The sequence below is a fragment of the Symphalangus syndactylus genome, chromosome 10 (assembly GCF_028878055.3).
Source record: "Symphalangus syndactylus isolate Jambi chromosome 10, NHGRI_mSymSyn1-v2.1_pri, whole genome shotgun sequence".
NCBI lineage: Eukaryota > Metazoa > Chordata > Mammalia > Primates > Hylobatidae > Symphalangus > Symphalangus syndactylus.
In genome coordinates, this window is record NC_072432.2 from 125,571,519 (window position 1) to 125,588,839 (window position 17,321).

At 40.7% G+C, this 17,321-nt stretch overlaps 1 protein-coding gene across 12 annotated transcripts in view; it reads left to right on the plus strand.

Annotated features, from left to right (window-relative positions):
• NRG1 (neuregulin 1) overlaps positions 1–17,321 on the plus strand; it is a 1,142,226-nt gene that overhangs the window by 910,910 nt on the left and 213,995 nt on the right. For 5 of the 12 annotated variants that reach the window (XM_055295919.2, XM_055295918.2, XM_055295920.2 and 2 more), the window contains exon 1: positions 4,919–5,437. The exons of 4 other annotated variants lie outside the window; for them this stretch is intronic. In XM_055295919.2, coding sequence (XP_055151894.2) covers positions 5,338–5,437 — 100 coding nt within the window. In that variant the 5' untranslated portion in view covers positions 4,919–5,337. Of the gene's footprint in view, positions 1–4,918; positions 5,438–17,321 lie in introns of those variants that run through there. 3 more of the 12 variants (XM_055295922.2, XM_055295925.2, XM_055295926.2) reach the window with 1 other exon arrangement.

Here is a 17,321-nt window from a genome sequence, read left to right on the forward strand (position 1 = left end):
GCCAGGGGACTGAGGAGGATAAATAGTGCAGAGGTCAGAAAAAGTAACTGAAAAGTTGTGTGGGATGGTATTCTTCTTATAAGAAATTCAAATATTTTCAAAAATGATTGTCTTATACATCCACCTTATTACAGAAGAAATGTATGACGTTGGCTCTGTTTATCAGGGCCAGAAGAAGAAATTAGGCAATAGTATTTAGCAGTATTAACAATTTTTAATCCATGATATCAGTCATGACACTATGATCCTGACAGTAATCTTATTAATAGTAATGATAAATAATAATCATTAGTATGTAGCAATTTTTAAAAGTCACACAAGCAGAAAAACATAAACATAGATTTGATTTTAATGTTGTTTGAACATTGCCTTTTAGCATTTTTCTTTGAATTCTAAACTCATAATTTTATCATAAAACTGTCTTTACAGCAGACAATATGATTAATTAGTAATTCTATTAAATATTTGCCAAATGGAGGGTACTACTTCTAGTTTTGCCAGGGTGTCTTGCTGGTCAGAAGTGCTTTGCCTAATAAACTCAACATGCATGTTGATGCTAAGAGTCTAACTGAACACACAGGACAATCGCAAATCTGTGAATTATTAAGCCTCCTTTCACCTCAATTTCCTCCCTCATAGGATGGTCTTTGCTTATCTCAGTTTTGTGTGTATTCCTTTTGATTGCTTGTTAATGTCTCCTATTTATAGTGATATTATGTAACAGTATTATCTAATCTCCAAAATAGTATATAATTGTCATGTACCATTGCTGTAATTATGGTGCAGATGTTGGAATATGCTTGGAATCACTAAAAGTGAATTTACCATAAGCTAAGGAAGCTTACTCTTCAGGGCCTCTGACTTGCAAGAGCCTCTTTAATTTCTTATTACCTAAATTTGTAAGTTTAATTTTGTAGTATTTTTCTTTTAAAAGATTCCCGAAATTTTATGAGCTTCAGTTCCAGAAAACTCATCTGGCCTTGTTTTACATATTGTCATATTTAATTTGTTTTTATGCCTTTCTCACAATATTTTAGGTTCATGAGCTCAGAGACAGTACTTTATTTCTGTTTCTCTACTGCCTAGCTTATTTATTATTTATTTATTTATTTACTGTTATGAGACAGGGTCTCACCGTCACCCAGGCTGGAGTGCAGTGGCACATTTATGGCTCACTGCAGCCTCAACCTCCCAGGGCTCAGGTGATCTCCCACCTCAGCCTCCCAGTACTTGGGACTACAGGGGAGCACCACTACACCTGGCTAATTTTTGTATCTTTTGTTTTTTTTTTTTTGTAGAGACAGGATTTCCTTATGTTGCCCAGGCTGGTCTTGAACTCCTGGGCTCAAGCAATCCACTCATCTCAGCCTCCGAAAGTGTAAGAATTACAGGCATGAGCCACCACGCCCGGCCTGTCTATCACTTAGTTCAGTAAATGCTTGGTGAATGAATGCATTTAGTGGTTGGTTTTGAAGTTGACTCTGCTGAGTGAGATTTTCTTTGCATTCATGCATCTTCATTAATGTCAACTTTGTTGCAAAGTTTTTAAAAAAGTAATCTTTGTTTAAATTATCTTAAGTTACTTGATTTAAAAGTGACTATTTGCAGAATTCTAAAGTCCCATTACTGTCAATATGCATAATATTTTGCCAAAAATGCAATTTGTCTTGTTAGTCTTCTTTAATTTTTCCATGTTTTAAAAATTTTCTTGGAGTACTTCCCAAATGGGATTTACTGAGAGGATATATTCAGCCAGCTTTGTAGATTCTAAGAGTGCTTCTAAAAGTCTAGCCAAGGAAAAATGTAGTGGCACACGATTGCGTTTCTCTTACGCTGTCATTTAATGTGAGATCTAAATTTTGCATTTCTTTAATGCCCAAGGTGTTTGTTTTTTAAAATCTCTACTCTTTTTATCAGGAGTTATGTTGACAAGTTACCTGGGAGCTGATATACCCTATGTAATACATGATCTAAGACCTGAACAATACACAAATAAAACCCTATATAATACATGATCTAAGACCTGAACAATACACAAATTAATAAAATTAAATCATTAAGATATGTCATCATTTCTAAATTATACAATTGGGGTTTTTTTTTTTTTTAAAGTAAAAATATTCTTCCTCCTTTCTCCATCCCTTGTTCTGGTCAGTTTCAAGGTTTTTTACAAATGCAGAAGAAATTCATTTGCTACTCCTGACCACAGAGATGAATAATTTAAGGATAATATCAAATTCTTGATAAATCTCAAAAATGTTTTAACATTTAACATGTCCAAGAAATGGACATTTATTTGGTTAATCTTTTAGCTGGTCATAAATAATTGTAATAAAACCCCTTAAAGTTAACATTAAATAACATAAAGACCTAACAATATATTAGAAAAAAACCTTTTTGGACTGAGCCATGAATTTCCTGAGAATTCAGCTACAAGTGATAACTAAAATGTAACTCCAGAATCTGGATATGGTTCCAGAAAGGATTGTTGTCATGCAATTGCCATTTCATCATCTTTCCTTAAAGTCCCTTCAATATTTATCATTGCAATTTTTGTCCTGTCTTTTCCCTTCTATCACATCAAACCAAGGAAAAACAATTATTAAATGCTCACTTATACTCACCTCCCTCCCTTCATATTCATTCATTCCTCAGCCCTAAAATTCCTGTAGGAATCCTGCTTTTATGTTTTATCTTAAAGTCACCATAGTATCTGTAATCTCTTTTGTAGTCATGTATGCTTAATTTTGGAAGACTGTCAACTACCTCTTCAGGTTCATTCAAATGAAAATGTATCACAAGATCATAGGCTCTTCCCCTATCTCACTGAAAAATTACTCTAAAAATGACCAGTAAGCTGTTTTGTTGAAGCAAAACATCCAGACCCTAATCAAAAGTAGCAGAATTACAATATTTTCATAGAAATGGATTTTGAGGTTTTTTTTTAATTGGGGAAAATCTTATTTTTTAAAAAAAATCCCAGAATACATCTTTGCTTTCAGTCCTTCAATTCTAACATAATGACATGTGTGAGAATATGTGGTAGTGTATACTAAGCCCTTATGCTCTCTCACATCCTTGGGACAAAATATCTGTTTTGAAAGGACTTCTCTGAATTTTGCTATTTCCTGCTTACTGAGCAGTGGCCCCCTCCTGGGAAAACAGAGTTATTTCAGCCAGTGTTCAGACTCCATCTTGCATACGTCTCTGTGGAATATTAATAGTGCTACTGAGATATATTCATCATCTTTTCTCTGCTTTTGCTGTCTTTATAGCCCAGTGAAATTTATATTTGGTGTTTGTAGGAAGGCTATCAGAAGCTATTCGGACATCAAACTTTTAAACTATAAATAATGATGGCAAGACTGCTAGGATATCTTTTCACAGTTAAACCCATTCAACGGAGTTTTGTTCTTATGACAGTGCAAATTAAACTAGAATAAAATTGGTGTGATTTTAGGACAGTTTTAAAGTGAACATATTTCCCTCCCTCCCTTCCCATCTACATATCAAGGAGACACTCCAGACTTCACTTTTATTTAAATTGTGGCCATTAGAAAATACCGTGAGAAGGCTATGTGTAGGTAATGGTTCAGTTAGCATTGACCCCAGAAAATGGAAAACCAAGAGCAAGTCACTTTTAAAGTGAAGCAATAGATTTTGAATATGGATTGTTCCAACTCACCACTTCCCGACCACAACACAAGAGTATTTCACTGTAAATTAAGAGTCTAAGTTAGCCACAGCTGTGGTATAACTCTGAGAATGTTTTCTCTACATGTAGACAATTCTGGATCCTTCCGTGGTGCGCGTTACCCTGGTCTTTAACTTTTGTCCTTTGCAGCTGAGGGGTCAATGCCTTCTCATTTCCCTGCTCTTTAGAATTCTCCACCAGAGGGAGGACAAGGGAAGGAGTAGGTTTCACGCGCAGTTCTGAGTAAAGTTTGAATCTGAGAAACCCCACATTCACGAATTAAGGATCTCCAGTTCTGTGTCTTTATTCTACCCCTCCCTGCCTGCTTTTCCACTCGGCAGAACTGAGTGACTTTCAGCGACTGCAGTAATTTTAATTATTCTCAGTCGTTCTCCGAACTGTGTTTTTTTATCAGTTCCTCTGAAAATTAAGTCGTAGTAAGAGACGTAGTTTAAGGATACCCCCTTAGAAGAGGCCAGGTTATTTTTTAAGGAAAAGCTGAAGATTTCTAACAGGCACTTACTAAACACACACACACACACACACGACGCAGACCGAGCAGGGGAGCGCAACCTAGCATCTTTAAGGTTCGCTTAGCCCTTCCTGTGCACCTGGAAGGAAGTCTTATCTTAAACGCTCTTCCACCTAGAGTTTATTTTCGCCTACGTGCGATAGGGCTTTTGCACTTAAGTGAGTTAAGGAATGAACCCCGAACTCTTCTGGCAAAGCCACCAACGTTCCCCCAGCACCCCTCCCAGGGTTCCTGACCACAGAGCCTCTGCTTGGGGCACAGGTGTGGGAGTTGCAAACTTTTCTCTGCGCCGTCCTTCTCCGCGTGGAAGGGGACGGAGCAGCCCTCCCAAGCGCTGCCTGGCTGCGGAGGGGAGCGGGCAGCGAGAGCCTCGGGTCTCCGCCTGGGTTCCCGGGTCTCCGGGGCGCTCGCCTCGGTCTCCGTGCAGCGTCCAGCGACCCCTGTCGGGGGTTCCCGGCAGCAGCGCCGCCGCCCCCCGCCCGGCCAGCGCGGGAGGAAAAGGGGCTGCGCCCGGGAGCGCCGAGCCCAGGCTCCTCCCGGTGGCGTGTCCGCGCCTCGGGGTGGGGGTGTGGTGGGGAAGAGGGAGGGGGCGAGGCCAGGGGAGGGTGCGAAGGAGGCGCCTGCCTCCAACCTGCGGGCGGGAGGTGGGTGGCTGCGGGGCAATTGAAAAAGAGCCGGCGAGGAGTTCCCCGAAACTTGTTGGAACTCCGGGCTCGCGCGGAGGCCAGGAGCTGAGCGGCGGCGGCTGCCCGGACGATGGGAGCGTGAGGAGGACAGTGATAACCTCTCCCCGATCGGGTTGCGAGGGCGCCGGGCAGAGGCCAGGACGCGAGCCGCCAGCCGCGGGACCCATCGACGACTTCCCGGGGCGACAGGAGCAGCCCCGAGAGCCAGGGCGAGCGCCCGTTCCAGGTGGCCGGGACCGCCCGCCGCGTCCGCGCCGCGCTCCCTGCAGGCAAGGGGAGACGCCCCCGCGCAGCGCGAGCGCCTCAGCGCGGCCGCTCGCTCTCCCCCCTCGAGGGACAAACTTTTCCCAAACCCGATCCGAGCCGTTGGACCAAACTCGCCTGCGCCGAGAGCCGTCCGCGTAGAGCGCTCCGTCTCCGGCGACATGTCCGAGCGCAAAGAAGGCAGAGGCAAAGGGAAGGGCAAGAAGAAGGAGCGAGGCTCCGGCAAGAAGCCGGAGTCCGCGGCGGGCAGCCAGAGCCCAGGTGGGTGCGCAGCGCGGCCCGGGCCCCGCGATCCTCCTCCTGCTCCTCCTACTCCTCCTCCTCCTCGGATGCCGTGGCCTCTCCCTCCCCCTCTCCCTCTCCCGTCCGCTTCGCCCTGCGCTCTGAGCGCCCGTGGAGTCGCGCGGTGCTTCGCCTCCTCGGGGCCGCCGCTCACCTGGGCGCCGAGTCCTACCGGGCGCCTACGCCCAGAGCGCAGGGCAAGGGACAGCGGTCCCGGCCGCACCCTGCCAGGGTCCCGGGAGCGCTGCGCTCCCTGGCACGGCCCCTCCCCAGCACCTTAGCGGCTGAGCCCAGCCCGGGAGTGGGACCTGGGGTATAGGAGTCGAGGCTGCGTGCGCGCGTGCCCCGCGCCAGAAGCGCTTTGCACGAGGGCCGTGTGCCCTCTAGCGGGAAACGCTGGAACGGGCCGCCTGGAGGGAGAGCCGGTCCCCTCGGTGTGCCTGGCAGCGCAGAAGTGGGTGGTCGAGCAAGAGGCCGCGTGGGAAGTTAGCTTCGGCGTTTTGGGGCACAGGGCAAGCGATGTAGAGTGCGCGCCGGTTCATCTTCATTCAGTCCTGTGCTATGGAGACTCAGAGCAGCGGCAGGGATTCCTAAAGGTCAGCGAAGCAGATGAAATCTAGTCCAGTGCCAGGAATCAGCTCTGCCCCAAACAAGTTCTACAAACTTTTGGCTTAACAGTTCTATTTTTCAAGACCTCTGTGATAAATATGGTTAATTTACTTTCCCGAGAGATGTCAGAAAACAACCGTTTATCTGAATTTTTGAACCCAATTGTTTGCTGGTTATCTATATAAAAAAATGGCAATTGAAGCTTTCTAGAAACAAATCTTGTATTTCATCATCAGAACACGAGCATGAATGAAAGCTTTACCTTAGATGTACCTAGGAAGCGCTGATGCTTTAGACATTACCTTGGACAAAAGAGACATGTCGAATAAATACTTGTTTATGAGTGATTGGCAGCTGATAAAAGAGGGGAGGAAGGAGATGGGGGAGAATTTACTTATTTTTTTGCCTCTGCAATTCCCAATTAATTGATCCAGATGCCTTAAGTCGCTTCGAATGTACCCCCAACACACATTTCATGAAGCACTTCTGAAGAATTAACTCACTAGTACTTGATAATACTGTGGCTACAGTAATACTGTAGAAGTATTTGTCCCTTGCTGGAAGAAAACAAACCACATTTGCTTGGTCCTCTTACTGGTATCACTGATAGCATTTCAGAACCTGGGTTATTGGCAGAGACCTTCAGCAGAGTTTTGAGCAAAACAGAAATTGAACAGAGAGTAATTGTTTCACCACTGGCCATTCTTGTGCTTGCTTCTTTAGTAAGATCCTGCTGATCATATTCACTTCAATTACTGATAATTGCCGCTCATGAGGGTGTATTGATTTTTTCCTTATTTTCGCCCTATATTTTGGGGAGAGACCATAGCACTTTATTCAACAAGATAGGAAATTGGGGGGCTGGATTAGTTACCTCCCTGCGTGACTTTGTCTACTGTCCTTTCTAAGGTCATCATAGTAAATTACGGAGATTTCAGACCTAGCTCAAATCGTTGTAAAGAGTTATTTTGGGGGCTCTTATCACTGTTTGTGGTTGTGTTCTCCTGTCTCCCTGCTCATTGCCTTCAGAAGTTTCTGTGGTCCTCTGTAGATGGTCTAATGAATTAAGAAGGGGCCAGTGGTCTGAAGTAGCATCCTGTTCAGGTAATAGGTATGCATTTTGTCAAGGGCTCCCAGCAGCAGTACCGTAACACAGAAACTTGACAAGTTCAGTGGGGGAGGGGTTTAGGAGGCAGGCATTCTGTGCCCTCCAGATCTCATCTACTAGGTAGGCAGCTGTCTTGTGATTAGCTACGCTCTCTTGACACAGAGCACCAGAGCTTCCTTCCTTGGTGGCTCTCATCTGCTTTCCAGTGGCACAGCAGTGATTCCCTCTAAACCACCTAAGTCAGTATCTTTAAGTGACATTTGCTTAACTGTCTTCCCTGAAAAATTAGAGTGAATTTGGCTGTAGGTTAGTTTTTAGTGTATTTGTCTCTGTTTTCCACCAGATTATAATCTTTTTTGGGGAGGGACTTTTTACCCCCTTCAAAGCATCTTGTGCTTTTTAAACCAGATAAGAATATGTATTCTTTATTTGATTCAAAAGGAATGGTCAACAACTTGAAATCAGCTCTATATAGAAGCACATGGCATCAAATACAATGCTTCAGAATCAGTGTTTCTTTCCTTCTTTGTCATTTTCCTTATAATGGTAAGTGCCAGTGTGGTTTTCCTTGTCTTAGGAGAATTCATACCTGATGACCATAATGGTTTGTGAGAAAAACCCACACTCTAGGTTTCAGGCATTCTCAAAGGAACCACCTATAGATGCCATAACTCTAGTATTCACACTTGCCACGCCAGCCCAAATTAGGACTTAGGAGGACAAGTGTCTCTTGTATTGCTCCCATCTTAGTGCCTGTCAGTTCCAAGTTTCACTCCTTTCTTAAAACAGCCACTGCAACTGTCTGTCCTTGATGATACGTATACAATAGCCAAGCCTCTCTTCGGCTGTTTTAACATTGCCTCATGACAGTCAGGGGAGAGATAATGGGGTGGGATCTCAGCCACTCAGCCCCGCTGTGTGCTATATCGTACGCACAGGCATAAACACATCTGTTGGAGGGAAATTTTCAGGGGGAAAAGGCTTCTTTAACTTTCACATGGCATGAGTGACTGATACGCGATACATACATGGCTGTTTCAGAGCATCCGCATTTTTATACAATTAACTAAATGTTGAATTGCACACTGTTGGGGCTGCAGATGTTCAACAGAATTATCTGTTCCATAATAATAGCTCTAATAGGTCCCAAGGCCTTGGAGTCATTGATTCCTTTACTTTGCTCAAAAATAAGCAAGCTAAGAATAGTCTTGGGTGCTGTATCACTGATCCATGTACCAAGGGCCCTGTAACAGCCTGGGTCTCCTTGGTGTGCTGGACCTCCCATATCCAGCCTCTTCATACTGATTCAGCTCAACAGACTTTTTCTCTTGAAGCCTGAATTACAAAACCAGAGCTTTTTTTTTTTTTTTTTTTTTTTTTTGATGGAGTCTTGCTGTCGCCAGGCTGGAGTGCGGTGGGTGCAATCTCGGCTCACTGCAACCTCTGCCTCCTGGGTTCAGGTGACTCCCCTGCCTCAGACTCTTGAGTAGCTGGGACTACGGGTATGCGCCACACACACATGCCCAGCTAATTTTTGTATTTTTAGTAGAGACAGGGTTTCACCATGTTGGCCAGGATGGTGTCAATCTCTTGACCTCGTGATCCACATGCCTCGGCCCCCGCAAAGTGCTGGGATTACGGGCATGAGCCACGGCGCTTGGCCGCTTTTTTTTTTTTTTTTAAATTTTTGGCCAATTGGTATTTGACTCTAAGCTTCCTTTGTGATTCTCTATTTGTTGATATATTGTTCTTACTCTGCACCTCTGCACGGAATTCTATCTTTTTTCTTTTTCCTCTTAAATAACCTGGAAAAAATTCACTATCATGCCTAGCCAGATTCTAGAACTATCCTGTCTCCCTTCACTCCTGTTAGGAGGGGCATTTGTGAGTCTAGGTGATGGAAACATTGAGAAACTTAGTATCCCAAATGGGTAGAAGCAGGCTGTGTGTTTCCCCAATGACATCACCCACCTGTTTCCCTCACTAAGTGGCTCTGCAGGCTGAAGTGCTTGTAAACATTCTTGGGTATAAAGTACCCTGACCCTAACAGGGCAGCCTGTGTTTACAGAACAAGAGGAATGTCCAGTGATCTGTTTCAACCTGGTTGCTTGTAACCACCTAGGCTATGTAATTATTAAAAACATTAAAGATTATTCACAGAATGAAATAGGACTTATTTTGCAGAATTAAAATAGCAGGAAGAGTGGAAGAAAGTTGTATATTCAGACATGAATACTTCTCATACCCATGAAATGGTCAGATAATACTAATGAAAAAGAGGAGAAAAAAATATATATGGAACCAAAAAATATTAGACAAACATGTGAACACTGAATACCTACTACCTGCCAGGTGCTGTGCTGGACACTTTTATGTTTATTAATGAGGGAACTGCTCTTTATTGAATTCTTACCATGTTCCAGGCAGTAAAACAGATGTATATTGTGTATTTTGTCATCTGTCCTTTCAAAAATAAGAAAATTCCTCGCTATTAGGCAGCAAGATGCCAGATGGCCTAGTCCTTAGCTCTTCAGCCAGATTGCCTGGGTTTAAATCCTAATTAGGCTGTTCCTTAAATATGGGAAAGTTACTTAATCTTTCTGTGCCTACATTTCCTTTTTCTGTAATATGGGGATAATAATAGTATTATTATTATCGTGAGGGTTTCGTGAAGCTTAAAGGAAATAATCCATGAAAAGCACTCTGAACATCAACCAACATGTAATAAGGGCCCAGTAATATTAGCTGTCTTTATAAAACTACTTAAGAAATGAATTATCTGTGTCTTTGCAAAGATATTTGATATAATTTCCAAAATTTACCTTTTATGGTAAAAAATATCCAAAGCTGACCTCAGATTACAGTGGGTATAAATATTAATATGTACTACCTGTAAAACTAGAGAAAAGTGGATAAGAGTGTCAAATTCCAAAACTGCATATATATATTATGAAAACAGTACTGAACTCAATCTAAATATTGAAAGTAGAGTGAGGTGCAACATAATTTTATCTCTGGCAGAAAAATGTTGAGGTTTCAAGCTATGAGAAGATTTTGAAACATGACTCTTTTTTCTGGCAACACTTAAGAGTTGATGCTTAAACCTCACTTTATTGTATAGAATACATAATCTTCTGAGACTCATATAAATTGCAGCAATTGAAAAACAAAAGTGTGCACCAACATGCCCCTCACTATCTTTTTATCGAGCATAACAATATATTGCCAGCAATGTTCATAGAATTGAGTGCAGGTGTTTCTAAATATGAACAAAATAAGGAATATATTAAATCCACGTTTCTAGTTTTTTATTTCCTCCTCAGCCTTTCTAGAATGGCTATAGGTGGTGTTTAAAGTTCTGGAAGTGTGATAGATTCTTACCAAATCAATGTTCTGTTAGCATTCTCCAAGTAACAAGTTAAATTCGATTTGAACAGTACTGATAGTTTATCATCATTCTGTTATGATAGATGAAAACAAACCAAATGCCAGTATTTTGGGTGAGTCACTTTATTTGCTCAAAGACGCGAATGAGTGAACTTCTGGTAGTTTAGTTAACCCTGGAGCTCTCCCTCTTGACAAATAGAAAAAACAAAAAATTAGATCAGATAGTATAAGCTTGAAAACGGATTTCTTTTACCAGATAAAAAATATGCCACTAAGTTACATACAATGAAGTTTTCTTGAAGAAACGAGTGATATTTTGGATTCCTCCTAATTTTGTGCATGTCTGCACTTGTGTGGGTCCTTGCATATGTTTTAATGGGTTAAAAAAAAAGCGAGCTACCAAAATACCAATAGATGTCAGTGTTTGTCGCTTTAGAAAAAGTGAGGTATTAGAAAAAAAGAAGAAATGGACAGCTTTATTTATTTTTGGTTTTACTAAGCATAAAGCTGGCTACTTTTCAACAATTGACTAATAATTCACTGTATATAGCCCTGTTTACAAAAGTACATTTTATTAAGGAAAATATTCCATGTTCTCATCTCTTTCTTCTAAATATTTTTTCAAAAGCCTCTGCAGTAAATTCCCAAAAGAATCCAGAATGTAGGCAGAAAATATGTTAATTTTTTTAAATTAGGAAACAAAATTATTTGAGAATGTCGTTAACACGTTAGATTTCCTTTGCATTTTTAAACTAGAAATTAGATATGCACTTTCTTATGTTGCCCTGATTATGACTGATAAAGTGCATTTTTCAGTCCAAGTCAAGTGAGACCTGTGGAGTTCTGGGTCTGTATAGGGCAGAGATGATCAGAATTCTCTTCATTCTTCCTGTGCCCCGTGTCACCTTTTTCTGGCCTCCAGAGGGTGCTCCAGGAGCATCACACTGCTATTCCCCAAAGACTGACTTCTTTTTTCTTCTCTCTCTCTTTTTTTTTTTTAAGTTACTGTAGTATTCTGGGCAATCTACTGGAAGAAGAGAGTCCCGATTCCATACATGTTAGCTGCCTCAACTAGAGTTTGTTTTCCAGCTGGACCACATAGCCCTAATTCATTAAGTATTCTAAATTAGAATATTCTAAAACATTATTCTGATGATGTTGATGCAGTGGTCAGCTTGCAAGGGGACATCTGTCAGATTAATTCCCTCTAGGAATTTCCCCCAAGAGAATCAGGCATCTTTAAATACCTTCCAATCACCCCTTACAACAGCTCCCTCCCACTGAAGTGCACATGGTACCCACAAAGAGATTTAGTGCTATTTAAGAGTTTCACTTTGGCATTGGAAAACTATATGTGAAAGCATCAAAATTGGACAACAGATCTTTACTAACACATTTGTTTTCATCTCTTCCTGTCGCTCTGTTTCCTCAACCTGGGGGCAACAAATGTTTAGGAGCCTCACTTTGATTGAGTGCACATTTTTGAACACAGGTTTGAGTGACTAATTCTTGTGGATCGTGGGCTGATATTTTAATATGGTCACACAGGCCTTGTTATTTATGGTTTACCTGCTTATGTTAATTCCACCCTGTACTTGTTATCTTTGACATGAGTTACTCTCAGGACATTACTCCCCTCCCCTTTTTAAAGTGCAGTATTGTTCCCATCGCTTCTTGGTTTCTTGCTCCAAGAAATCTGTCGTTGATGGGAATAGCCTTTGACTGCCACAGTGCCCCAAACCTTTCATTCCACAGCTTCGATGGGCAGGGAGCTGCCTTCTCTGGGCAGCTGTAGAGTTTTAATTTCAATGATTTGAGAGTCACAGAATGTTTTATTAGATTGAATCATATGAAATTGTCAGTTTTGTAGGTCATACCTGGCTGAATATTGTCCATGTCATATAGTTTAATATTTGGACTGTGAAAAAGTAATTTGACTTTACTTATTCTTTACATATTCTTTAAATAATAATGACAACTTTGAAAAAAAATTATATACATTTTTGATAATTAAATAGGATTGAAGTAATACATAAAAGAAATCTGAGCTAGGGATAATTGAAGCAGTAACATTTTTTACAACCAATAAATCAGCTCAAATGATATCCGTATTAAATGAATTTAGCATAAAACTAGAATGACAGAGCAACTAGCATTTTCCCTTGGCGAGAAAAGTAGTAAGTTTCCACCATAAAATCTGACTCATTTTTATTTGACCTATTAGCAAATAGTTATTGCATCTTATCTTAACCACCGTTATTTCTACAGAGAGATTACAGAGCAATGAGTAGGAAATATGGAAGACTGCTGAATAATCCTGGCTTTAGTTATGGAGTAATATGAAAAAAGAAAAAGAAAGCCTTTTGCTCACTTTCACAATACTCTATCGATGCAAGCTTTTTAGTAGTTTTAATGTATGAATTTTATCATCAGGTGAAAATGCATCTCATTATTAGATGGCCTATTTTATAAATGAAGTTCAAATTTCGATATAGCCATTTTTTAAAACTGTATATGTTTATAACTCATCTCTTTGTTACATATAATCTCCCAATTTTAGAGACTTACATTGCATTTTTAAAGGATAGCACAGTCTCCTTAGTGATCCCACAGGGAATCTAAAACCGGCCTTTACAAGGAGATGTCAAAATTCTAATTTGCAATGATATTTTTGTCAGAACAAATAACGTGTTATTACGTATAGTAAGTTAACACAGTTTTTCATTTGTGTATCAAGTAGGCATTGGTTTTTGTTTTTTGTTTTTTCGAGACTAAGTCTTGCTCTGTCTCCCAGGCTGGAGTGCAGTGGCGCGATCTCGGCTCACTGCAAGCTCCCCGCACTGGGTTCATGCCATTCTCCTGCTTCAGCATCCCAAGTAGCTGGGACTACAGGCGCCGCCACCATACCCAGCTAATTTTTTTTGTATTTTTAGTAGAGACGGGGTTTCACCGTGTTAGCCAGGATGGTCTCGATCTCCTGACCTTGTGATCCGCCCACCTCGGCCTCCCAAAGTGCTGGGATCACAGGCATGAGCTACCGTGCCCAGCAAGCAGGCATTGTTTTTGTGTGTACGTATCAAACCTGTTTTTATATCTTTTGGTATTTTATCTCTTTTCTGCCAACAGGGTGAAATGGAAGTACAGTACTGGGATTATGCACAACATTTTATTGTTTAAAATTATAGTATTCCTTTTCCATTCTGTAGTTTCAATTGTTTAAAAATAAGTAAAAAAAGAGAGTGTTCTGTCTTGAAGCCCATGAGATGGTAGATTTTTAGAAACCGTTATAATAGCAGTCATATTGAAACTTATTGTCATCTATTTCTGGGAAAAATATTGAAGGCTGGTATATTGTCCCCAGAAGGATTACATGAAATGCAGAAAATAGATGATGATTATAATTTGTTTTAGTGAGGTCACCTTGCTGTAGAGTTGGAACCCTCCTGGGGGATTGCTCATGCATCATCCATTTTGGGAAAGAGTAATACTTACAGGCATTATGGAAATGAGCGGGTGGGTTTGTCAAGAGGAAACCAGTAATTTGAATACTGAGTTGAATGGAAAATGAAATACATGATTTTCCATATATTAAATTGAATAGAAATGGGAGACTTATGTCTTGAGGGTTTTTCTTTTCTTTTTTTGAAACATGTTGATGATATTGTGTGTTCCCAAGTGCCCTCAACCTGACAGGAAGGAGAAATGTCAATAGAAATAGTTACTTATTATATTTTGATATTTAGAAAAGAACAGTGGAGTTTTAAATGTTGTGCATATCATTTATTCCCCATCCAAAAGGATAGCGATCCACGTAAAAGAAGGCAGAAAAAACAAGGACCACTATCATTCTCCAGGAATGAGCAGAAGCTAAGGGAGAGCATAGAGTATAGTCCCTGTGGCCTCTACAGAGTCATCGCCCTCTCAGACTGAATCCACACGAGGCCTCCTTGACTGAAAGAGCCTCTACATTGTGTGGCGTGGGGAAATGTGATTACTTGCAATATGCTACTGATTACAGAATAAATATTATGCATTCGGTTTTCACTAAACTTAAAAAGCCCAGTGAAAACCCCACTTCGGCATGTGGTGAATGTGGTTATGCTGTGTCAGGTGAAGACATGTTTCAGTGCCTCCCTTTACTTTCCATTAAAGTATGCTGATTTCCTTCTCCCTTATGAAGTAGAAAAAGGAAGGACACAACCATCCTGCTGCTCTGCCCTGAGTGCACCAGTATAGGAATAAAACTCTATAACCCGAGGGTGGTGGCAGCCATCTAACAGGGACCTGCATTTGGACACCCATGTTTGGGAGAGCTGCAAAGTGGCTGTGCCTTTGATATCACGGGATTCTATGAAAGAGGCAACCAAAGAAGACCCGAGGCTCTTCTTGTCATTTTAGATACGTGATTTCATAAAGTTACTCTTGACCTTAAGACGGATGCCCATTTGGGATTTGAGTCTGTGCATTTCGTCCACAGCTGGATGGCATAGTTGCTGAGTAATCCTTTTGCTCTTGAGCAATGTAAATTACAGCTGTGGCCGGGCACGTGGCTCATGCCTGTAATCCCAATACCTTGGGAAGCCAAGGTGGGAGATCTCTTGAACTCAGGGATTCAAGACCAGCCTGGGCAACACAGGAGTCCTCGTCTCTACTAAAAATCCAAAATATTAGCCGGGCATGGTGGCATGTGCCTGTGGTCCAGCTATTAAGGAGGGTGAGATGGGAGGATCACTTGAGCCCAGGAAGTTGAGGCTGTGGTGAGCAATTATGATCACACCACTGCACTCCAGTCTAGGTGACAGTGTAAGACTTGTCTCAGCAAAAAAAAAAAAAAAAAAAGTTACAACCGTATCAAAAGAACAATTTATTCACCCCCCAAATTGTCTTGGAGTTCTCCCATTAATTTACAGAGAGAAATAACCCTTTGGAAAATTCACAGCGTTTTGCTAGTACTAGTATGTCATCTCACTCTAAAATGTAAAAAAAAAAAAAAAAAAAAAATGCTACTCAGACCTTATAAGAATCTGGTTTTTGATTATGAATACAGCAATTCTTTGTTGAAAACTCCCTTGACAAATTAAGCCAATGGTGGACATTCTACTAATTGTCATATTTTATGGTACATTTGTAACTAAAAGCCACTTCTTTGGGTAATGACTGATAGTTTCGTGGAAGAAGTCATTCTTTTTCTGGTCACTCTAGAAAATAAGAAATGGGAAATGATTGCATGTGATATACATACACATGGTTCTAAGTACTAAATTTGCAGATTGCCTGAATATGTTCTTATATACTTTCTATGGATACAGGCTTTCTCTTCAATTAGATTCAAAAAGTATCAATACATTATTATACTTTAAATTGACTAGAGCTACCTCTTAAATGGTCAGATAGGTTTTCTTTTTAAAGGATTGCTTTTGTGATTACTAGCCGCCTGAAATGGTATTTCAAGGCCATACATGATGCCTCATACTTGTAATCCCAGCACTGTGGGGGGCTGAGGTGGGAGGATCGCTTGAGCTCAAGAGTTCAAGACCAGCCTGGGCAACATGGCAAAAACCTGTCTCTACAAAAAATACAAAATAAAAAAAAATTAGCCAGGCATGGTGGGATGCACCTGTAGTCCCAGCTACTTGGGAGGCCGAGGCAGGAGGATCACTTGAGCCCTCAGATGTTGCAGTGAGCTGGAATCGTGACACCGCACTCCAGCCTGGGTGACAGAGTGAGACCCTGTGTCAAAATAAAATAAAATAAGATATAAATGAAATAGTATTTTCAAGACTTGGTATAAATGCATAGCTGTTAAGCTGTAAGGACATCAATAAATGTTCATAAATAAATAGGTAACTTTCTACATTCTATCACCTTATTTTCTATAATACAGAAAATATACTTTAAATATTTTATTTATCTGAGTCCTTTTTTTGTTTTTGCTTTTTTTTTGTTTGCAAGACCAAAGTCAGAACAAGTTCAATTCTATTTTGAGCATTTTATTTTGGCACTCCTGTATTTTAATTTAAAAAAACAAACAAACCATAGTCCTCAGCCAGAAGAATTTTTTGCTGAGTGGTCATAAATGCAGAGTTTAGCATTTCACATCTCTAGAATGTAAAAGCCACAAAGTCATATCTGTCTTTTATGTTGTCATATCACCAGGGGCCATCATGGTGCTGAGAACATAGTCTTTGTTTTGAAGAATTTATTCAGTAACTGACTGAATGAGGAACTATGGCTAGTTTGCTTAAGACATTGAGTTGTAGGAGTTGATGGGTAACAGTTTAATTATTATGCTACTATCAGTTAATAAGAAAGTATGAGTGCAATTCAGCAGTATCAGTGATGCATGGATTTGTTCCTAAATTGTTATTTTTGTGGTTGAAATTTGCACCATTTATTTTGAAGCTCTCTATGTAAGTCATAATCAGTGCTTAATTATTCAGACTAATGAATTGGAGTTAGAGGTTTGCTCAGTCCACAATTCTTGCTACCATTAAAATATTTTGTTACATTTGCTTTTGAGTATGTAGAAGCAACTAAGAAATGAATTAAGATGCTGCAGTTTAAGAAGTTAATCTTTGTCAATTACCGTGGCCATTGCCTGGCACCTAATATTAGCTATGTTAAGAGTTTGTTATATGAATAAACAACCACTGTTCCTGGTAGGTCATGAAAGTAATCTTAAACAGTATTAGTACTGCCTAAAAAGTAAGGTCTTAAATATAACTACAGTAGTCGTGGGAAAAATCATAGAGTGTTAGA